We start from the raw sequence: 22695 nt of genomic DNA on the forward strand, positions 1-22695 counted from the left end.
TCCTTCTTCCCTTCCCTCCTTCCTTCCCTTCCCTCCTTCCTTCCCTTCCCTCCTTCCTTCCCTTCCCTCCTTCCTTCCCTTCCCTCCTTCCTTCCCTTCCCTCCTTCCTTCCCTTCCCTTCCCTCGTCCCGCTGCAGAGACAGCCCCGGCGCTCGCAGCCTCCAGGAAGCAGCAAGGAGGAAGCAAAAGGCTCCCTTGTAGCTCTCAGACCTGGAAACAAATCCGTGTAATTAGACATTATTTTTGGGCTGGTGCTGCAGTTTGGCCCTCTCCCTGGGAACTGTGTTTCCGACCAGCTGTATTTGCAGCAGGGGAAGGTGTCTGTCCCTGCAGCCTCCAGCGAGCAACGTGCGGCCGAGGGAACCACTGCAGCTGGAAACCGTGTCCTAGGCCCCTGTCCCCATGCCCTTAATGCAGGAGGACCATCACGTCCCTCAGCCAGCTCAGGGCAAGGCTGGATGGTGGCGAAGGGACCCGGGTGAGCTCGGAAATGTCCCCCTTGGCCCAGAGCTCCAAGCTGCTGGCCCAGCAGCCACCTATATTTTTATTCAGCTACCTATAGCACGTTGCTTTGCTTCCCTTTACTCATCTTACCTCATGGTAACGAACGCCAGGCCCAGCACAAACTTCCACACGTGCTCTAAGATGAGATCCACTTCTTGTCAACACCAGGCAGGCATTTTTCAGCACGCAGCCCTCAGGGAGCAGCCAGAAAGGAAGACAAGCACTCCCACGTGCTTTAAGGATATCAATTTTTATTGGACATTGCAAGATCAATAAGAAAAAATAATTTGTACAGCTTTGTTATGCGATATAACCATTGCTGCTGGAGAGTAAGGCTGCTTATCACAAGGAGCGCGACCTGGCACAGCCAACAAGGAGCTCCCAGCAGGACCAAGCCTGAGAAACAGTTTTTCTCCACGAGCGACTTGGGCTCCCCGGAGCCTTTTGCCTTGGGCAGGTCCCAGAGCCTCACAGAAGCAAAGGGGTTTGCTCAGACGTGACGGGAGCAGCCCTGCCCCGAGAGCCCCTCTACGGGCAGCTCCGCGGCTGTGGTCACTGACCTCCTCCTTGGCCTCCCTCTCCCTCCGCTAATTCCGGCTGCTGCTTTTCCCGTCACCAACGCGGTCCCGGGGCCGGCGTCCAGAGCCTGATCCCCACGGAACGGAACGGGACGGAACGGGCCCTGCCTGCAGCAGCGCCCGGCCCCGCCGCCGGCTGCTCCCGGGGCTCCTGGTGGCAGCAGCTCCCACGAGAGGCCGTTGGTGACAGCGGCTCCCGCGGAGCCGGACGCTCCAGGAGCTCACCCAGCCGCCGGAGCCCCTTCCCAACCCAACCCGGGTGCGTAAGAGTGATCGCAGAGCAGCAGCTATGGATATTGCCCTAGCACTGGGGGACCCACTCCATAGGATGGGCAGAGCTAGAAACAGAGGCTTCAGTTCACGCAGGAGCTTTGCTAAGCTTCTCACCTTCGAAAGGGCTGAACAGTTTAAAAACAGATGCTCGGACAGGAGGTCACTCTGCACAGAGGCGGAGCGGCACCGCGGACTACGCAAACCTCTACTTGGCCCCGTTGGTGTCTCAAACTACCATCTCTTGGCTATGTCAGGGAGGTGGGAGAGGAAGGGTATTCCACTGCTGGGCTGGAATGCCAGACCAGGAAGTTAGCATCGTTTCAGCCTCCCCCTAAGGAGGGAGCAGGACTTAGCAGTAAGTAGGAGTTAAGGACCACGACGTCTGTGCTAGTACATACAATCAAGACAGTCATCTTAAATCAACTAACAAAACAGAAATCAACTTTATAGGCGCTGTTGGCAGAAAAAGGAGGTTGTTGTACCATGACCATTGGTTACCTGCACTGTGCTAACACCAGTGGACAGACAGCGTTGCTGGGTCTACCCTTGGAACATTGACAGAACGGATATTTCTTATTGATACTTAAACACTTCTCATAGAGGATGACTCAGGAACCAGCATCTGGTGTCGTTTTCAGGTACTAAAACACCATTCAGCCCTGTGAGGAGCCTTCCCATACACACAACTAAGAAAACGAACGCAGCGGGGAAACGAGCTGAGCATCGGAGATTATTTACGTGGTCAGAAGCAGCTGCCTCCCCCGACAGGCACCACGTGGACAGCCACATCCCAGGCAACGTGGGGCAACACTTAGAAAAAGGAGGGCAATAAAGAAATAACATGGTAGAGAAAAATAGGGAAAAAAACAAACTTCACACGACTATTATTTAGCATTGTAAAAAAAAAAAAGAAAAGAAAAGAAAGCAACCTTTTTGATTTCCCAAGCCTACACCATGCAGGTCTCCTAGGCATTCTAGGAACAGGAGATGCTGCCCTTTTTCTGCTGTTACATGATGCAGTGCACACAGTATTTCCAAGAGTTCCATAAACTGTAGTGCAAGCAAACTGAGAAAATAAATAGCACTCAAACATTCCTTCTTGTCAAAGAATATTAAATGCAGTAAAAACTAGCTTGCTTTTTGTTTTAACTGAAGCCAGCTGCAACTTTTTTACTATATGAAAATTTGAAGATGTGTTTCACAGCATAATTGTAGAATAATTTACATTGCATTGCCAATTCACAATTCAGTCATTTTTGTTAACAGTGTACAAAGAAGGTCCTTAGTTTATATATATATATTTATATATATATATACTTTATAAAGTCTGGAAGATCAATATAAATACTGCTCCAGAAATTAAAAAAAGTGTTTACATCCCCAACTCGTATATTACATCTCAGTGTCCTGGATTATTATTATAATCTGTAAAAGTCTTAACGGCGCAGAGGTTCAAGTTTTCGAAATTTCAGTGACGAGTTGGACGACAAAGCATCTTGGTTTGAAGAAGAATTCACTGTGTCTGGGGACTGGAACAATACTCTACCACGATGATTAAATACATAAAAAGATGGATGGTTCCTTAATGTGTCAAACGTCCTTCAAAATAAATGTAAAAAGTCAAAGTTAATACTGCTTTAGAATGGTGCTTTCAGGTGAGTTAGTCTAGGATATATCAACTTTTATGGAGAAATACAAGTTTTGAAGCCAAAGTTTAGGAAAGTGCATGCACTTTGCAAGTTACTTAAACCAAATGCAGTGAAGTACGAAGCCAGAGAGTCAGAAAAACCCTGACTGCCGGACGCAGATCCTGCCCTGCACCTTCACTGTCCCTCCTGAGCTGAGGGGCAGGTCTGTGCCCTCCTACCTGCAAACGGTTTTTTGTCCTACCTGTCACCTTTTTCCACGCCTGAAGTTCAAGCTTTTTGGTAAACACTATGAAATATAATAATACTGTCTCTTACTGTCCCTGCAGTCATTCCCCTCCTCTATCAATTCTGCAGGGCAGGATTCTGGGCAAGGAAAAGCAAGAAGCTCCTTTGATTTGTTCCCGTTATCTATTTGAAATTCCACAGGTTTCTGGCTTCTTACACGTGCCTGTTCTCTGTGTCACATCTACAACACGCATTTAGGGAGAACTAAGCTAAAAAGGGCAGCCCAGTGCTGCTGCTTCACAGACGTGCTCAGTTTCTAAACAGAAATGCAGATATGTGTACTTAAAAAGAGAAGAAATAAAACATACTTATTTTTTAGTTCTGAAGTGGCATCCATGTCTTTAAATTCTCCTGCGATATGTACTATCCCATAGCAGGTAACTGCAAAGGCTAACAGAGTTTGAAGAACTATCTGTAACGAGAGGAAAATACAATGTGACATACACATTACTGAGTGTTTTTAGTGTTTTTTTTTTTTTAAATCTCGTCTTCTAAACACTCTTTTGTACTATTCATCCAGCCACAGCAAGTGTTTTATGAGGACGGTGGTTCAACGGCAGGGAAAGCAGCACAGGAAGGTTAAATAACTCACCTAGGGAAGCAGAGCAAAACAATCTCAGTGCTGAAAGGAGCCTGGATGCCAGACACCCCGTCTGCACCGCAGGAACCAAAGCGGTTCGTGCGGCTCCTCGGGAAGATCCCGGCTTCCTTGGCGGAAAACACTTTGTTCCTGCGCCTTAGGGCTCTGACACCGCCTGACACCCAGCGCCATCTCCACACGGGAGGCTGCTGTGCGGCCTCAGCGCTGGCTGCTCCATGTCTGCCACTTTTGACGAAGCAGAAATGGAGCAGATGGTAATCAAGGAGGACTTGGCCCCCACAGGCCACGCTCCGCGGCGGGCTCGGGCCGCGGGGTGAACACCCGCCAGCCAACGAAAGCCAGAGCAGGAGGGGGGTGTTCATGCAGCGAGGGGCCCTGCGAGGCGCGAGCGGCGCCGGGGCAGTTCCTGGGGCTCCGGGGGCTGCGGAGCCGCTCGTTCCCCCGGCAGGTCCGACCCGCCGCGGGCAGCGGGACCGGAGGGAGCCAAACCCGCGCACGCCGAGCGCCGGGACAGACTCACGTCTATGGGCAACGTCTCGTCCTCCTTCTCGGTGAGCCGCATGTAGGAGCGATCTGCGGGGCAGGGACACACGGCGGCAGCGTCACAACCCGGCCCGGCCGGGCCCCGCGCGCGGGCTCCGCCTCGCCCGGCCCCGCCGCCCCGCTCCCCCGCGCCGGGCCCCCCGCGCCGCCCGCGCGCACTCACGCTGCGCCGCCGAGAAGGCCGCGTGGGCCAGGGCGAACAGGCCGAGCCCGACCAGCCCCTTCCACAGCGAGGCGGCCGCCATCGTCCCCGCCGGGCCCGCTCGGCCCGCGCCGCGCCGCGCCCGCCGCCAGGGGCGCCCGCCACCCCCGGCGCGCGCTGATGGCGTCACGGCGGGGCGGGGCCCGGCCGCGCCCTGGCGCGGGGCGTGGTTGCGGCGAAACGGGGCGTGGTTGCGATAGGGGGCGTGGCTAGGTTGGGAGGGGGCGTGGCCACGGCCGTAGGGGGCGTGGCGTCCCCCGTTTTCCCGCGGGAGCCCCGCTCACCCCCGGCAGCGCCTCCAGGAGCAGCCGCGAGCCCGGGCGCTCCTGCAACCCCAGGAGACTGCGGAGAACTTGGCCCTTTTTTAAAAAAAAACGTGTTTTTGAGTCCTTGCAATCCTGCACCCTGACGGGCTGCAGTAAACCCAGGGGACAGAGCCACCCCCAGGGGACAGAGCCACCCCCGGGGGACAGAGCCACCCCCGACAGAGCCCCCCCAGGGGACAGAGCCACCCCCGACAGAGCCACCCCCGGGGGACAGAGCCCCCTCCAGGGGACAGAGCCACCCTCGACAGAGCCACCCCCAGGGGACAGAGCCACCCCCGGGGGACAGAGCCACCCCCCGACGGAGCCCCCCCAGGGGACAGAGCCACTTGCAGGGCCCTGTGCCCCGCGAGCAGCGCCACGCGGGGCCCCGCGCGCGTTCCGCGCTCCGCGTGTTCAACCCCGCAGCTCGGGGGTCCCTCGGCGCGGAGGGAGCGGGCGGCGCGGCCCGGCCTCCCCCGCCGCGGGGCTGCCCCGCGGGCACGACGCGGTCCCGGGGGCTGTTTCTGCAGATCGCCCGTCGCCGCCGCCCCTCACCCCGCCTCGGGGCTGCCCCTCACCGCCGCCTCGGGGCTGCGGGCATCGAGGCTCGACCGCTCCGGGCCCTGCCGAGACCCCCCGGGGTGCAGCCAGGCGCGCCCTCCAGCCTCACGTCCCACCCCAGAGCACAAATCTGCCTCCGTGCAACTTTTTTTTTAAAAAACCGCCTATTTTTACAACGGTGGCAGTCCCGCAAGCAGCCCCGTCCCCCGCGCCGCTGTCCCCGCCCCGGGCCGGGCCGGGCGGCGCCTGCGCGCTGCGCCCAGCGCCGCTTCCTGGTGTCGGCGGGGCCGGGCCGGGCCGGGCCGGGGCGATGGCGGCGCCGGGGCCGCGGGTGGCGGCGGCGGCCGCGCTGTGGGCGCGGGTGGCGGCGGCGGCGGGCGCCGGGGCGGCGGGGCGGCCCGGGGCGCTCGAGGAGGAGATCGTGTCGGAGAAGGCGGCGGAGGAGAGTCACCGGCAGGACAGCGCCAACCTGCTGGTCTTCATCCTGCTGCTCACCCTCACCATCCTCACCATCTGGCTCTTCAAGCACCGCCGCGCCCGCTTCCTGCACGAGACCGGCCTGGCCATGATCTACGGTGAGGGGCGCCGGGCGGGAGGGGGCGGCACCGCTGCGCGGGCCTCTCTCTGCGTCCTACCCCGGGCATTGCCCCCCCGTGCATTCCCCCATGCATTATCCCCCCCCCGTGCATTGCCCCCCCCGTGCATTGCCCCCCCCGTGCATTGCCCCCCCCGTGCATTGCCCCCCCGTGCATTGCCCCCCCCCCCGTGCATTGCCCCCCTCCCCGTGCGTTGCCCCCCCCCCGTGCGTTGCCCCCCCCCCCGTGCATTGCTCCCCCCCCGTGCATTGCTCCCCCCGTGCATTGCCCCCTCCCCGTGCATTGCCCCCCCCCCGTGCATTGCCCCCCCTCCTCATGCATTGCCCCTCCTGTGTCACCCCTGCCACCGTGCACAGTGCCCTCCCATGGCATTGCAGGGACCCGCGCGTTGTGTTGCCCCCCTTGTCGTCCCCGCAGTGCGTGGCCCCATAGCACCCCGGCCCCCGTGCACGGCCCTCATACATCTCCCCGTGCAAGCCCCGTGCTCCCCCGTGCAAGGCTCCCCCATGGCACCCCCACGGTGCAGCCCCCATGCCAGGGTGCCCAGCTGCCCCCTCGGTGTGCGGGACCCCCAGGGACCCCGGCAAGCGCCCGACACGATCTCGTCCGTGCGGGGTCCCTGCGCAGAGCCCAGCTCCCCCGCAGAGCCCTGCCGGCCTCCCGCCCCTTGCAGACCCCAGCCCGGTTTGCGCCCCTTGGTGTCCCTCACGCCTCGGCCCCGTGACAGGGCCTCCTTGCAGGGCGCCCCCAGCCTCCGGTCGGTGCCAGGGCGGCTCCTGCTCCCTCGTTGTCACCTGTGGGTTTTGGCGGGCGGGTTTGGGCCGTGCAGCGGGCAGGGGTCCCGCGGGGCAGGACGCAGCCCTGGGTGGGCCGTGGGGCCGGCAGCGGCGCTGCCCCGGCGGGGCCTTCCCGGCTGCGATCCAGGGCGCTCCCAGCCCGTCCGTGGGCGCCGGCGCCGCTGCTCCCGCACGCAGCGGGGTCTGCAGGGGCCATGGGGGCAGACGCCGCTGCAGTCTGGACCTTGGCTGCATCGGGGCGTTCGGGAACCCGATTCCTCCTGCTGTGGGGACAGGACCTTTATGTGAGCTGCCCAGCGAGGCCGTGGGTCTGGGGGCAGCGGGTCCATGGCTGTTGGGACGGATCCGGTGGCTCTTGACTCCTGTGGTCACCGTGGAGCTGTGGCGCCGAGGCGATGCGGCCTGCAGCGTGTCCTGTCCGCATGGGATTCAGCCAAAACGGACCGGAGCGCCGCGCGGGCCGGTTCACCCACCCGCAGACGCTTCTCCAGGCGGGGTTTGGGAGTTCAGGGTGGGAAAGGTGTCCTGTGCCGCGCAGCGGAGCTGCTCCTGCTGCTCCTGCTGCTCCTGCTGCTCCTGCTGCTCCTCCTGCTCCTCCTGCCGTTGCGGGTTGCAGCGGGTGCCGCCGGGAGCGGGGACGTGGCCGAGCCTCCCACCAGCCGCCGGCTCCGCTCTCCGGGCTCAGACTTCACCCGTCCAGGCCGCTGGCTTTGGTTATCCTAAATGCCAGTTAATTGGAATTGTCCTTCGGAGCGGAGGGGTGGAGCAGCCTCTGCGAGCCCAGGGGCACGAAATCGCGGCCGGTGTTTACAAAGCAGCGCGAGCCGGCGGCGGCAGCGGCCTCCTGCCCGTGCCGTTCATCCTGCTCCATTTATTCTTTCGGGCTTGCCCGTAACTCGCTGCTTTTCTGGAGTTTCCTTCCGTTTCTCCCTGCTTTGCTCCCTGGCTCCATGTGAGCACTGGGGCACTAGGCCCTCTCCGCGACCCAAAACGCGCTATTGCTGCCTGCCCTTCTGCAGACTTAAAAGGAATTGTTGGCAAAACAAGTAATGTCACCGGACCGGTTGCACTGCAAAATCCCCACTTTGTCTCCACTGCCGAAATTTTGGTGTTTTGTGTCTCACGTCACAAGAGCCCCCTTTGGAAAAGGGGGCTGCAGTTTTGGAATAGGGAGGTGCAGCCTCCCAGGGCTTGGTGAGGCGCTGGCTCTCCGGCTGGAAAGCCGCAGGCCTCGGGTGCGTTCCCTGCGGATCTGCTGCCCTGGCCCCTGCGGTGCTTTCAGCATGGAGGAAGTTGGCCGAAAACATGGAAGCGCTGCGCTCAGGAGGCTTTGAAATAGGTGCTGGCATGAGGGTAGGAAAAGCAGCTTGTAAAAGTCTTCTGATTTTCTAAGTTTTCTAATTTTTCTTTCCAAAAAAGCAAAAAGTCAAGTAAAATTTTTGCATCGCAGTTTCCTCCTGCACCTGCATTTCTGCTCTGTTACAGGCTCCTGTTCTGGGTGAGTTTGTGTCTTTGGCACTGCACTGTCTGCTCCGAGCATTGCGGAGCTGGGCCCGCTGGAAATGACTTCCCGGTGGGAGACCGGGGGGCCCAGGCCCTCGAGCTCCATCTCGGTGCTTCAGATGAAGTTCCCGCTCAGCCGCTCGCTATCTTTTTCTTGTCTTTTCTGCCCAGATTCGTGTTAGCCTGGGGATCCTTTCTCCAGCACTTGCACAAGGAAGTGCTTTCCTTGTGCATCCCCAGACAATGTACTGAACGGCAATGGATTGGTCTTGGGTTGAAATCCCACCTTAGAAACATTCGGTGGCTCCTCAAAAAGCCTGTGGGCTTCTGTTTGCTTTTTCTAAAGCAAAGTTGGGGTAAAAGCAGTGAAAATCAGCTCTGGCGCTTTACATCCCAGGGCCGGGTGAGCGTGCCGGCGTGGCCTGGTGTCGAGTTCCCCCCGGAGCGCTGTTTTTGTACGAGGTTTGGCAGCGGGAGCACTTGGCTCCCCGGTGCTGCTGGAGGGGTTTTCCGAGCGCTGTTCCCGACGGGATGCTCGGGGACGGGAGCACATGCGCTTTCCCCTGGATCCGGTTACCCAGGGCTCTTCTTGGTCCCTCTAAAGCTGTGCTGTGCCAGCGGGCTGCAGGTGGCAGGTTGATGGAGCCCCTTTTCCGTCCCCTTCCCCTTCCCCTGCTCCTGGCTGGAGCCGGAATTCGGCTCGGAGCGGAGCGGGGCCGGGGGCAGCTGTGCGGTCGGGTCGCCCTTTGCAGCCCATCAGCTGCTGGGGAAGGGATTAGGAGCCGAGGGGGAAGTCGGGAGCCTCCCTGGCTTCCCAGGCACCGTCCGTCCCTCCTCCCTGGTGCCGGGCGTCCTGTTTCAGAGCATCCCTGGGGATGCCAAGGGGCTCTTGGTGGGTGTCCCGTGGAGGGAGGACGGGCCGGTGCTGCTGGAGGCCTCCGAGTGCCCCGTGAGGGTCCAAGATGGATTTCGGAGGGCCACCGCGACGGCGCTTGGTGCAGGTGGGGACCCTGGTGCTGCTGGGTTGGGTCCTGCCCAGCCACGGGAGGAGGTGACGGAGCCCTCCGGTCCAGCGCTCCTCCCTTCACGGCTGTGACGCCGAATTGGACACTTGATGCCACTGTCCCGTGTTGCTTCATGGCCAGTTGTGACCTCAAAGGAAGGAGCTTTGGAGGGGGAGCGCTCAGCAGGCACCGGCGGCGCCGCGTGGGGCTGATCCCGGGACACCGGGTGCCGGACCTCGCTTTGCAGCTGTGCTGCAAATAACAAGTGCCCTCCAAATCGCTGACTTGCAGGTTAACCCCACGATCCTACTTCACAGCAGCTGTCCTGTCACACCGGGATGTTGTATGAATGAGCAGGAAAAAGGGAGAAAAAGGGAGAATTCCTGATGTTTTAGGGAAGGGGGAGCACAGGGAACCAAGATGCAAGAGGTGCTTGAATGCATCTCCTCTCTGGCTGCTTCTGGAAGCAAATGGCACGGAGCTGGGGCAGCGTCTTGCTGAGGATGCTCACGTTCCTGAACGCGCCCGGCTTTCTTCTATGTTCCCTTAGTGGCTTTGGAGCAGCCTGTGCCTGCTCCTGGGAGGTTTCCTTGGCTCGTGGGGCAGTGGGATGGCTCAATGCCAACAGGGCCCCTATGGGCGCCGCGGGTCGGGGTGCCGGATCCCCCCGCCGACGCTGGCCCCTCTCCCCGCAGGCGTCCTGGTCGGCGTGGTCCTGCGCTACGGCATCCACGTCCCCAGCGACGTGAACAACGTGACGCTGAGCTGCCAGGTGCCCAGCAGCCCCGCCACGCTGCTGGTCAACGTCAGCGGCAAGTTCTACGAGTACACCCTGAAGGGCGAGATCAGCGCCCAGGAGCTCAACAACGTCCAGGACAACGAAATGCTGCGGAAGGTGAGGAGCCTCTGCAGCCCGTCTATGTTTTGTGGTAGTGCTGGGGGAGCGTTTACTCCCATAGACTTGTGATCAGCTGTAATTTTTAAGTCAAACGCTCAGCATCATGAACCTCTAGTTTCAGCTGGTCTTCATTTAAGCTGTTTAGACTCTGGGCTGTGTCCCCAAAAGATGCCCCGTGCATTCTCACGGGGTTCTCCTGGCACCGTGTTACCTGGCGAGGACACAAGGGGTGTTCGGGGTATTTTATGTCATTTCTGTGTGTGTTTTGTCTTGCCAAATGTTAACACACCATTTCACTTACCGACCCGCTTAAACCTTCTCTTCTTCTTTCTTGTCTCTCATTTCTCTTTATCAGGTCACTTTTGATCCCGAGGTGTTTTTCAACATTTTGCTTCCTCCAATTATATTTTATGCAGGCTACAGCTTAAAAAGGGTACGTGTCTTTACAGCACCTACGTTTTCAGTTTCTCTGCCTCCGGAGCATTTTTCAGACTTGGCAGCTTTTGGAGAGCTGCAAAGTATCCACCGAACCAGCAGCTCTGCGGATTTAGGAGAGGAAAGGAGCCCGTTTGGCGTGCAGGGGAGGGAGGAGGAACGGTGCCGGGTTAGGAATTCAGTCCCCGGCACTCGGAGCAGCAGTTTGTTGAACACCCCGGCACACGAAGGCCGTGGGCTCGTGTTGTTAAGGCTGCACCGCTGCGTGCAGGCGCAGCCGCGCGGCGCCGGCCCCGGGGGTTTCCCAACGCTGCCTGCACCGAGGTTGGCGCAGCTCCACGGAAAGCACCAAGGTGCCAGTCAGGGCTCTCTCCCTCTCCTTCCAGAGGCATTTCTTCAGGAACTTGGGATCCATCCTAGCATACGCTTTCCTCGGAACTGCCATTTCCTGCCTGGTGATCGGGTGAGTAGCCAGAGCCCGATGTGACCCCACCGCGTGGGTTGGTGCAGGTGTCAGCCCAGCACCAAAAGGGAAGATGGGCCTTCTGTACAGATTTTCTTTAAAAAAAGAAAGAAACGCAAAAGCACAGCAGCCAGCAGAAGGAATGCATTAGATACAGAAGTAGAAGGTAGGGTCCCAGGATCATAAAGGCAAGCTCTGTCCCGTTTGCTGGGAGCGGATGCTTGGGGCACGTGGATACGTGGGCACGGGGCCGTTTCCAGTGCTGAGCGTGTCTGAGCAGAGGGATTTGGATAATTCCTGTCCGAACGGCAGCGTGCTGGCCTGTGTGGGATGCTTCCTGCTGGAGACTCCAACAGAGTCAAGCAAACTGGGTCCTAACTGAAGGTTTTGGCCGTTTCAAAGCCAGGCCACGGTCATTCCACTAAATCGTGTTGGTACAAAATGCCACGATGCATTTGCTGCTGCCTGTCCCACCAGCTCGAGGCAGGCTTAGCCTTCTGCTGCTTTTCTTTTCATGCCACACTACCCATATAACGTGCTCCATGGTAGGTGCAGGGTATGGTGGTGAGCAGCACCACGTTCCTGCTGGGACGTAACCCAGGTGTCTCACCAGGCTCAGCTCAGGCAACTCCCTTCCTCGCTGTTTCCATGTCCGGGTAACTGCAGGGGCTAATGTGACAAAATCTGGGGAGCTGGGCCCATCTGATGTTGTTTGCATCTGCTTCAAGCTTGGGTCCTTGTGTGCTCTGGTTCTGCAGCTCCATCATGTACGGCTGCGTCGCCTTGATGAAAGTCACGGGGCAGCTCGGCGGGGACTTCTACTTCACCGACTGCCTCCTGTTTGGTGCTATCGTATCAGCGACCGACCCAGGTATGTTACGTGGTTGGTTTTTTTTTTTCCTTATCTTACCTACGTTTTGCTCTGTTTTGAATTGTGGTAAAGAGAGGAAGAGAGAACTGAAACCCGGGGAATTTCCCTCTGTCTGAATTCCAGAGTTTATTTTAAGTTTGTTTGCAACGTTTTTAGAGATCAAAGTTGTCTCGTTTTGATTCGTTCCAGTTAAGTGTAGTATCTTTCCCAAACCTCCTTTTTCTAAGTCTTTACCTTTGCAGTGAAGTGCTAGGCAGTCTCTTCCTAACTTCACTGGTTTTGGGGACAGATCCGCTGTTTTTCTGACATGCTGCTCAAGCAGCGGCTGCAAAGCAAGGTGTGTGAGCGTGGGGAGGTTTTAGTGGCTGCCTGTTTTGGATTTTGGGGATTTGGGGTTTTTGGAAGGTGTTGATCTCATTGAAAATCGATCTTAACAAAAAGTATCTTGAGGACAGCAGTGACAGCTTTGCCTATTCAAGCATTTTGCAAAACTGAGGTAAAAAACCTTGATATCATTCAGCTGAATTGGTTAGTTCAGAGTTACTTTCACGTGGCCACCGTTTAGTTGCTCCAGCTTCACCCTAAACACATGGCACTGCAAAAAGGCTTCTCCTTCCCCTTGCCTTGTGCCAAACGGATCTGGAACTTCTTCCTTTGCAGCTTGGCTGCAGCGCTTGGGAAGAGCATCGTGGGGCTTGCGGAGCCCCAGCCACCCCTCCAGGCAGCAGAGAAGCTTTGGGGGATGTTTTAAAAGGAGATCGTGGTCAGCTGTTCATGGAAGGGGGAGGACTTGTTCCTGTACAAGTCAAAGCTTTTGTGAGAAACCCCCAGGTGGGATTTGGGCCCATGAATGGTCAGGTCTAAACTGCTACCGCGTTCGTGCCGGTGCTTCCCGTCGTGTTGAACCGCTGCCAGGTTTCTGTTGTGGTGCTGGATGGTCGGAAACGACGGGGTCTGTCCAGGATGGGAGGTGGATCCTCCTCATGAGCCCGTCCGTGCACGGATGCTCTGACCAGCTCCAGTGCGGGGAGCTCGTGTCCGGTCCGTGGTGCCGGGATACCCAGGAACGTGCGGGCAGAGCCCTCGTGTGTCCTCCTGCAAAGGGCGCCGCAGGCGCGACGCAGCCCTGCGCTTTGGCGGGCGGAGAGGGGTTTGGGACCCAAAGCAAAGGCAGCACAGCAAGGGCAGGAAGAGCATGGAGAGGACAGGGGGATGCAGGGAGCGTCGCCGTGGACTGGCCCCGGTGTGCAGCCAGGCAGCTTCCTGCAAGGGGTGTTTTGTCTTTGGTGACACAGAAATAACGGCGCCTTTTTTGCATGTCTCTCTATTTTTTCTATTTGTCAGTGACTGTTCTTGCCATATTCCATGAACTCCAGGTTGATGTGGAGCTCTATGCCCTTCTCTTTGGTGAAAGCGTCCTCAACGATGCCGTTGCCATAGTGCTGTCCTCGTAAGTGTGTTCCTTTTTCAGTCCTTGTGCATGTTACATGTTGGGCACTGGGGGAATCACCTTGCTCCCCTCTGATACCAGCATCACCATTTGCAAGACCACAGTCCCTGATTAACCCTCCCCAAAAGCCCTAGTGACCTCCTGGTTAATCTCCTTGCTGAAATTGCTGTTTGGGAGTGTGGCTCATCATTACAATTACCCCATGTACGATGCAGTTTTGTTTTTGTTTCATGGCCTGTTGACCTAGTCAGAAGGGATTTTAATGTCCTCTGAAATGTGAAAAGCACCAGATCTGCTCTTCAGCCAGAGCATCCCCCTGAAGCCCCTCTCAGATGGGTTTGCTCCTGCCTGCTTGGCCTCCTATCCACAAATACCTGCTTTGGTTCAGGCAGAAATAGTTGGTCGAGCAGCTGTTTTCTTTTTCTATCACTTTCCTGCACCAAGGCTGTGACATTTCTTGCCACTGGAGTTAATATGCAGCACTGAACATTCACTCTGGAAACTCGGTGGCTCTCTAAAGGACGTTTTGAAATATTTCAGCACATAGAGCATATTTTTTCTGCATTTTCATTGTGTTGTCATCCTGGGAGTTTGTTTGGAAATACAAAATATCTGCAATCACGACAGGTTAACTTATAGCTAAGACTAATGCAGAAAATATTTCTGGAATGCTTGTCGCTCCAGCGTGCCGTTTGCGTGGGCTTTCCTGACATGTAGGCAGCGAGGAACATATTGTGAGCCTCGAATCCCAGCTCCCAGGGTTGTGTTTACTACAGGGAACGGTTCTGTCGAGGTTTCTGCAACGGCCTGGGTTGCTCTTTGGCTTTTCCCCTGGATGTGCCGCTGCTGGGTCCACGCTGCAGCGTCCGGTGCGGTCCGAGATGCGGAGCAAGGAGGGTCTGGATGGTGGAGGGGACGGATGGTGGAGGGGACGGATGGTGGAGGGGACGGATGGTGTTCGCGGGCTGAGCGCTGGTGTGGTGAAATTCCTGGTGGGTCCCTGCCCACACAGTGGTGTGAGCCTAGATAAGTGCCCCATGTGCCGTGATTGACGCCCTGCAGCGCTTCCCTGCCAGCTCTTGCTCTGATTTCCAGCCTTCCTTGTCTCACAAACCAGTTCCAACCTCCTTTCTCCGCAGTGAGATACTTGGCCCCCAAACAGCAGCCACCCAGGCCCTATCTCCTCAAACGAACCCATTTGAAACGTGGCCGTAGACCTTCAGTCCCTGCAGTCCCCACGAGCAGCTGGATAAGTGCCAAGGGGATGGGAATAGCGGTTGGCACACTGGTGTCAATCCGAGCAGGCCTTCAAGGAGAGTCTGGAGCTGCCTGAGCTTTGGCCGCCCCTGGGGGATGCAGATGCATCTCCTGCGTGGCGAGGAGGTGCTGGCGTCAGGATTGCGAGCTGCAGCTCTTCCTTATACGTCTGATTTTTAAAATTGAACAGGGCTTTCTCCCCGGTGCAGGCTCAGCCGGGAGCTGCGGGCACGGCAGGACTCGCTCCTGGCGCAGGAGCATCCCTGGCATTTGGGGACGAGTGTCCGGGGCCGCTCGGGGAGGGAGGACTGGGCTGTCTCGTGAAGACTGAATCAGCCCCTGCTTTGCCCAACGCTGGACGGGCTGAGATGCAGTTTGGGAAGTCCCGGGCGCAGTGCCGAGGAGGAGGAGGAGGAAGGAGGAAGTAAAACACACCGGGGCAAGGCTGCGCCCTGGTCCCGGGCTGGAGGTGCCTTTGTGCAGCATCGGGCAGGGTTTGGAGCAGGGAGGCGGTTTCAGGCTTTGCCCAGATAAAGAGGAATTGAACCCAGAACCGCGGCGAGCGCCCGGGCGCGGGGCCGGGGGACGTGGCGGTGGCCACAGGGCTACGGGGCTCTGCTCGCCACAGCGGAGGGTTTACAGGACAGCAGCGGGAGCCAAGGCCGGACACACCGAGGGCAGCCACAGAGACACTTCATTAGCGACTCGGGAACCAAGACCGGACAGAAGTTGTAACAGATTAAAATGCAGAATGGTTATGGAGGGGAAATGAAACCAGCGTTGGTTAAAAACAAGGAAAAAACAACCCAAAACATGCCAGTGAATAGAAAGTGGAAGACAGGATTGAGGAAAGAAATCAAATTACAGGGAGAACTTTGTGGCTTTTGGTGTAAAAACAAAAATATGCAGAACGGTTAAAATGCACTAAAAGCAGAGCGGCTTGTTGGACACAGTGACCTGTTCTGTTGGAAACGATAGACCTGTCAGATTGCAGAGCTACCGGGCTGTAAACGGGGGAAAGCAGCAGGCTGCACTCATGGGACGGTAACTTTCCATCTCACGTACCTGGGGAGGTGAAACTGTTGAAAGTCCATGTCCGAGAGCCGTAACAGAGACAGGCAGGGAGTGCCAGCTGGGGAGTTAATGTTTTCCATCAGTTTACATCAGAGAAAGCTCATAATGAGTCAGTACCAAAATGGGACTTAGAAAGGAATAAGGGTTCTGCGTCTCACCATCTTTCCAGGTAAAATGGTGCAAGAGCTCATACAACACTCGGTTAATGCAGAGTTAGAAGGGAGAGATGTCAGAAATATGACCAGTGCCATCACAGCTGGCTAATTTGTCATCGCATAAGAAAAGCCATGCTAAAGTTTGGTTGATAAAGATAATAGCATTGCTGTTAGAAACGGGCACTGTGCTGCTTGCTGTGTTACCATGGGATGTTTCACCTCAGAGCTGTGCAAAGTAAATGAAGTGCAGATCTACAGGGCCTTTTGTTCCAGCACGTGGTTTTTCTCCCTCCTTTCAGGTCAATCGTTGCATACCAGCCTGCAGGTGACAACAGCCACACGTTTGATGTCACAGCAATGTTCAAGTCCATTGGGATCTTCCTGGGGATTTTCAGTGGGTCTTTTGCAATGGGGGCTGCTACAGGAGTTGTGACAGCATTAATATCCTTTTCCTTGGCTTTTCCAAGTTCCAAGTTATCCATTAAAGCAGCTCATTTTACAGCACTGCGTTTCCCCCAGGTCCAAAGTTTCGTGGTTTTCTTGCCTATATTAAATAAAGTTAGTGACACAGCATTTCAGTGTGGGGTTGCAATGACGTCTAACTAGAGTCAATGCCCTCTTAGCCCACGGTTTCTCCCCGAGTTGTCCTTGACAGTCTGCAACGTCACCAAGTTCACCAAGCTGCGGGAGTTCCCGTTGCTGGAGACCGGCCTGTTCTTCCTGATGTCCTGGAGCACGTTCCTGCTGGCCGAGGCGTGTGGCTTCACAGGCAAGCTCCGGCGCGGCGGCGGCGCGGGGACGCCGCGCTGCCCTCGCCTCGCTCCGCTTTCGGTGTTTGCGGTCGCGCCAGCGCTGCCCTAACGTCCCCAGCGTCCCGGGCAGCCCGTCCCCTGCGGTGGCCGCGGCCTCACGGGGCTCTCTGCTTGCAGGAGTGGTGGCCGTGCTGTTCTGCGGGATCACCCAGGCTCACTACACCTATAACAACTTATCTACGGAGTCCCAGCACAGAACTAAGCAGGTAGGAGCTGCTCTGCCCTGCTCAGCTCGCTGAATTTCAACTTCAGTAATGACTTTTCTTTCCTTTTAGTCAGAATTAAGTGCATTGGTCTGTGTACAGCTGGATTTTACTAAAGCTGTTTCACAAAAGTATTTATTGCATGGGCTGACATGTTTTCTTCTTAAATCTATGCTGTTTAACTCACTTTTAATAGCGTTTTTTTCTTCTTTCAGTTGTTCGAGCTCCTGAATTTCTTGGCGGAAAATTTCATCTTCTCCTACATGGGGCTTGCGCTGTTCACGTTCCAGAACCACGTCTTTAACCCCACCTTTGTGGTGGGCGCTTTCGTATCCTTTGCGGGACTCCCTTTCACAAAACAAGAAAAGAAAGGGCGAGATGCCACATTCCTAATTTGCTTTTCTTTCATACATGAGTTTTATTTCCTTTTTCAGTCAATCTATTTTTGAGAGTGTGAGGATTTCTCCTTGTGGCTTTGGTGGTTATTTTAAAAAGATGGCTTGCAGTGGGTCTGCCACGTTTTGGTGGTGGGAGCATGGAGCCTGGAAAAGCCATTTTGGGATTTGATGGGAATCTTGTGCTGTGCCTCTTCAGCAGGAGCTACCCCACTCGCTGGTGAATTAGCTCATTCATGAGAGACATCGCGAAATACGTCCCTTATGCAAATTCATGATGTTCAGGAAAGAACATAAAAGCTGGGAGCATTTTACATATTATTCTAGGCTGCACTGAATTCTGGCTCCAAGATTATTTTTGCCATCTGGGTGCTAGTAATAAAAGACACAGCTTCAAAGATAAAAGCAGTATGAAGGGGCTGGTGATTCTTGTATCTCCCAGGCTAAGAAAACAGAGTGTGTTAGATTTTCTTTTCTTTTTTTTTTTTTTCCCTCTATGGCTGCTGCTTTCATTTTGCTGAATAATCCAGGGGAACTGAACTTGCCTTAAAGCTTCAAACGTGTTTGTGAAGTGCGGCGTGCCGGGAAATGGGGTGGCCCTGGTAGCTGAGATAACCTGAGCTTCGCGAAGGACAGATAATCTTGTGGAAAATGAGCACCGTGGGGAGAATGCAGAGCGGAAAGTGGAGGTTGATCTCACCTCCCTCCTGCCTAACCTGTTCCGTCCCCCTTTTTTGTGCTTTTCTCAGTGTGTTTCTCTGCAGACATTCCTGCATTGCCTGCTGTCCCCACGCTGCTCTCGTGCTCGGAGCTGCTCCCTTTGCACGGAAAGGTCCAACGTGTTTCCCGATGTTTGTGCTGTGCAGGAGGAGCTGGCTGTGTGTGCAGAGGGGAGGGTACAAGGGGAGACATAAGAAGAGCCGTTTCCTTAACACGTGCAAACGTAGCTTGCCATCTTCCTAGGAAGAGCGGCCAATATCTACCCATTGTCGTTTCTACTGAATCTGGGGAGGAGAAATAAGATTGGAACAAATTTGCAGCATATGATGATGTTTGCCGGTATGTTAGTGTGTCCTCGTCTCCAAACACAGGGTCCCTCTGCCCTTCCTCACCTCTCTGGTGGGAGATTTCCTCCTCCTCCTCATCCTCTTTCAATGTGAGGTCTTTTGGGGAAAGAGGCTGGGCAAGGACGGGCTCCTTTTGGCTTTGTTCGTGCCCTGGTTTGGAGATGTAATCATGGCATCTTCTGGCCTTGTGCTTGAGTGAGCAGTGGGCAGTGACAGCGGGGGAGAGTTGGCCTCTTTGGGCATGTTTAGGTGGAAAATCATGGTGTGGGGCCAGGGGCAGCGGGCCAGGCGTGCTGGGCAGCGCTGGGAATGTCCGTGTTGGGAAGCCCGTGCGGGTGGAGGTGTCACCCGCCCCGGGGACTAACGGAGCTCGTTGCTGCTGCCGTCCCCGCGCAGGGCTGCGAGGAGCCATGGCGTTCGCGCTGGCCATCCGCGACACGGCCACCTACGCGCGGCAGATGATGTTCAGCACCACGCTGCTCATCGTGTTCTTCACGGTGTGGGTGTTCGGCGGGGGCACCACGGCCATGCTCTCGTGCCTCAACGTGCGGTGAGTGCGCTCGGCCGGCGCGGTGCCGCCTGCCCGCGGCGGGGCTGCTCCCCCTTCGCGCTCTCCTTGCTCCTTGGTTGCTCCCGGCACGCGGCCGCTGCTCTCGGTGCGCCCCGTGTGTGCCCGCGGGCAAGGGGCAAGCCGCAGCAGGGCTCGGCTGGCCCCCAAAGCAGCGGGGAGCTCCGTGCCCGGCGCGGCATGTCCGTGCAGCAGCGGGTCCTCACCGTGTGCCGGTTTCTCCTCCGCAGGGTCGGCGTGGATGCAGACCAGGAGAACGTGGTGAGTCCCAGGCGCCCTTTGGAGAGGGTTTTGCGCTCGCGCTGGGGTGGGGAGCCCAGCAGAGGCCTCTGAATGCTCCTCTGTGCTTGTCGCCCTTCCAGCTGTAGCAGGGTCCTCAGTCCCCTCCGTGGGAGAGTTTGCAGTCAGCAGGAGCCGTTTCTTTTCTGTGCCCTCTGTAGTTGGAACTGAGGCCTTCTTTTATTCAGCTGGAGACTGTGGAAATAACACCGCACTGTTCAGTCAGTCCAGATTACTGCCCCAGTGCATCTGCTCATTTAGCTCTCCTAATAAAAACGTGGAAGCAAGGAGATATGATGTGCTACTGAAATGAAAATCAAACTGTACGTGACATGGAGGATTCGGGTGTGAAGTTATCGCTGTAGCCTCCCTGCTGCTGAGGTTGCAGTTTGAGGACTGCAGTTCGAGCCTGCTCTCTGCCGCATCCCCGCACGTGATGCAGTACAGAAATGCCATTTACTGTGACACCTTTGGTCTCGTTTTCACCCAGAGGTTTTTCCTAAACCTCCGCTCTGCCTTGCTGTCCCCTGCATGCAGTTACTTGGTGCAGTGGGAAACGCTGGCCGTGGTGACACGAGGGCTGTGCCCGCTCGCATCGTGGCTGAGGCTCTCGCTGATTTCCACGTGAGCTTGGCCCCTTGGAGGTTTTTTTAATTCAGAGCCGTTTACCGGGCTGTTCACTTCTTGGCGAGGAAGCTGGAGGCAGCCCAGAGCCCTAAGTCCGAAAGCCAGATTTCTATGAAATATGTGATTGCATTCTTAGTTGCCTTCAGCCAGTTTTCTGTTTTCCCCTAACCGCAAGGAAGGCAGGAATCCCCATGACACAGGATTATTTGCAAACACGGTCTCAAGCGGGATCGATGGAGCTTGAACCTGTCAGTCCCTATTAAATGCAATGTCTGGATGCAGCTGCCGGCTCCGCGGCTGCATCCAGACATCACGTTTGATGGTGGTGTCTGCTGCCACACGCTGCTACATGCACAATGCGGGGCTGGAAGGGCCTTAGCCCAACATGACCCTCCTCGTTGCTCCCTGCAGCCCAGAGGTTTCCGTGACCCTCCCCGTTGCTCCCTGCAGCCCAGAGGTTTCCTCTGGAAAGGCAGGCGGATGGGGATGCGCGGGTGCCGCGGAGGCTCCGGTGCTCCGAGCACCCCGGAGCATCGTCCTGCCCGGCCTAACACTTTGCTGTCCCGCAGGGCGTCCCGGAGAGCGAGCGGAGGAGCACCAAGGCCGAGAGCGCCTGGCTCTTCCGCATATGGTACAACTTCGACCACAAGTATCCTTGACCGGCAGCCGACTCGGGGGGTTTGGGTATCCCCGTTGGGTCCGAGCGGGTCTCGCTCGCTCCGCGGTGGAGGAGCCCGCGTTTGCTGTCCCCTCGGGCTGTCCGTTTTTGCTTGGCGTGTTCTCATGCTGCAGCCGTGAGAGCTGCAGTTTAGCAGAGGAGCCGCAGAGCTGCAGGCCCCTCTGCAGCGCCCGGCACCCTCCCGAATTGGTGAAATCCCCCCTGTCCTCGCGGCTGGGGTCTCCAGCGCCCGGCGGCCTCGCGGTGCTCCGGCTCCTTCCTTAGCCGTCCGCGCAGCTACCTGAAGCCGCTGCTGACGCACAGCGGCCCCCCGCTCACCACGACGCTGCCCGCGTGCTGCGGGCCCGTCGCGCGGTGCCTCACGAGTCCCCAGGCCTACGAGGTGAGTCCGGGGCCGCCTCGCGGCGCTTTCTGTCCCAGCCCCGGGGCGGTTTGGCACGTTTGTGTCTCTGAAGCCTTTGGATGCGAAACGCGCTCAGAGAGCCGGGTTTGCTGCCTGGGCTCGGGGCCCTCCGTGGTGCCGGTGCTGGAGCCGGCGCTGAGGGATCGCGGTGCCGGATCGCGGTGCCGGGCAGCCCCGTGCGGTGGGAGCTCTGTGGCCGCAGGTGCTCTGTCCTGCTTGCAAAGCGCTGGCGTCCCGCCACTGCCCAAAACAGGGGTGTCTGGTGGGTTCCCAACTCAATCCCTAGAGCCGTGTGATTTTTGTATCCGGTTAAAGCCCATCAGAACTGTATTCTCCATACGTCTGAATATAGCATCAGGGAGGAGAGCCAAAGGAGCCTTTTCAAATAGCCTGCAGAGAAGTTAATGTTACACAAGTCTGCTGGGCTCGAAGAGGTATTTGCAGCACGTCTGGTTATGGTCACGGCGAGGGAGAGCCTGTGATCCAGACTCGTCGCCTGCGGCCGGGCCGTTACAAACGTTCTCGCCCAGGAAGCGCCAACCAAAGTTTTCTTTCTGTTTGCCACCCAGAATCAGGAGCAGCTGAAGGACGACGACTCCGATCTCATTCTGAACGACGGGGACATCAGCCTGACGTACGGGGATTCCACCGTCAACACCGACTCGGTCGCCTCCAGCGGCGCGTCGCGGCGCTTCGTGGGAAACAGCTCCGAGGACGCGCTGGACCGGGAGCTCGCTTTCGGGGACCATGAACTCGTGATCCGGGGAACGCGCCTGGTTCTTCCCATGGATGACTCGGAGCCGCCGTCAAACATCCTGGATAACGCAAGGCATGGTCCAGCATAAGGTTGCTCGGTTAAATGACAGTAATATTTGCATATATGATCAAGAAATATGTACTACCTAAAGTCTAATGCATGTCTCAAAATGTCTAAGCTGTATAAATATTATTTATATGGTGTCAGAAGAATATAAATATTCTCTGCCAAGCACTTGTAAAGAACAAGCTGCAAATTTAAGTTAAAAACTGTGTTGACTGCACTGTGTAGGGTGGAACTGTTTTAGCGTAAGAATCTTTTGCACACAGTGAGCTTCTTTTATGGCGTGATTTGATGAAGGGTTTAGGTTCCAGCTGGGTAAGTAAAGGAGCTGCCTCCCCGCTTGTCCTTGTACCTGGCGGAGCGGGGTCGGCAGGCGGCGGTGAGCAGTGTAAATTGCTTTCTATTCAGATGGGGAATTTTGTCTCTGACCTTTGGGTAATCACATTAAAACGTCAGTGGAACGTCTGCCGACAGCCCGTCGCGCCGGGCAGCGGCCAGCAATAACCTCTGTTTTGTGGGAACCGGAGCCGGGATCGATGTCCCAGCGGAGGGACGGAGGGAGCGGGGATGGAGTTTCTTATTTTGGGCGAGCCGGCTCCTCTGCCCCGGCCTCGGCAGCCGTGCAGGGTGCCGGGCTGCTCCCTCGGAGCGAGGGCTGGCGCAGGGAGAAGGGGACCATCCTGTCCCAGCCACACGGTGGTCCCGGGGTTTTGTGGCCCAGCCTTTCAGTTGCTGCTCTCCGGGAACACCATCGAAACCCTCCGTTGGCACCCAAATTCCGTGCGCGGGCAGCAACCTGTCCCTGCACAAGGGGAGCCATCCCGATGGAGCCGCGGCG

At 57.1% G+C, this 22695-nt stretch overlaps 2 protein-coding genes across 2 annotated transcripts; one reads left to right on the forward strand and one right to left on the reverse strand.

Moving 5' to 3' along the window:
- Positions 1–2337: 2337 nt before the first annotated feature.
- On the reverse strand, positions 2338–4739 carry MMGT1 (membrane magnesium transporter 1). The gene is made up of 4 exons (XM_088524904.1): positions 4597–4739; positions 4411–4463; positions 3598–3701; positions 2338–2954 (listed from the first exon to the last, which is right to left on the reverse strand). The coding sequence occupies exons 1-4, from the start codon at positions 4676–4678 to the stop codon at positions 2792–2794; spliced, it is 402 nt and encodes a 133-aa protein (XP_088381030.1). The 5' UTR covers positions 4679–4739; the 3' UTR covers positions 2338–2791.
- Positions 4740–5796: 1057 nt separating this feature from the next.
- SLC9A6 (solute carrier family 9 member A6) lies at positions 5797–22120 on the forward strand. Its single transcript, XM_088524905.1, has 16 exons — positions 5797–6076; positions 10097–10296; positions 10655–10732; positions 11121–11197; positions 11956–12068; positions 13413–13518; positions 16304–16450; positions 16673–16773; positions 16934–17022; positions 17235–17348; positions 18362–18473; positions 18878–19031; positions 19280–19310; positions 20525–20604; positions 20911–21016; positions 21607–22120. The coding sequence occupies exons 1-16, from the start codon at positions 5812–5814 to the stop codon at positions 21880–21882; spliced, it is 2049 nt and encodes a 682-aa protein (XP_088381031.1). The 5' UTR covers positions 5797–5811; the 3' UTR covers positions 21883–22120.
- Positions 22121–22695: the final 575 nt, after the last annotated feature.

The sequence above is a fragment of the Tinamus guttatus genome, unplaced genomic scaffold, assembly GCF_059628265.1.
Source record: "Tinamus guttatus ecotype Peru unplaced genomic scaffold, ASM5962826v1 Tinamus_guttatus_pri_ptg000217l, whole genome shotgun sequence".
Taxonomy (NCBI): domain Eukaryota; kingdom Metazoa; phylum Chordata; class Aves; order Tinamiformes; family Tinamidae; genus Tinamus; species Tinamus guttatus.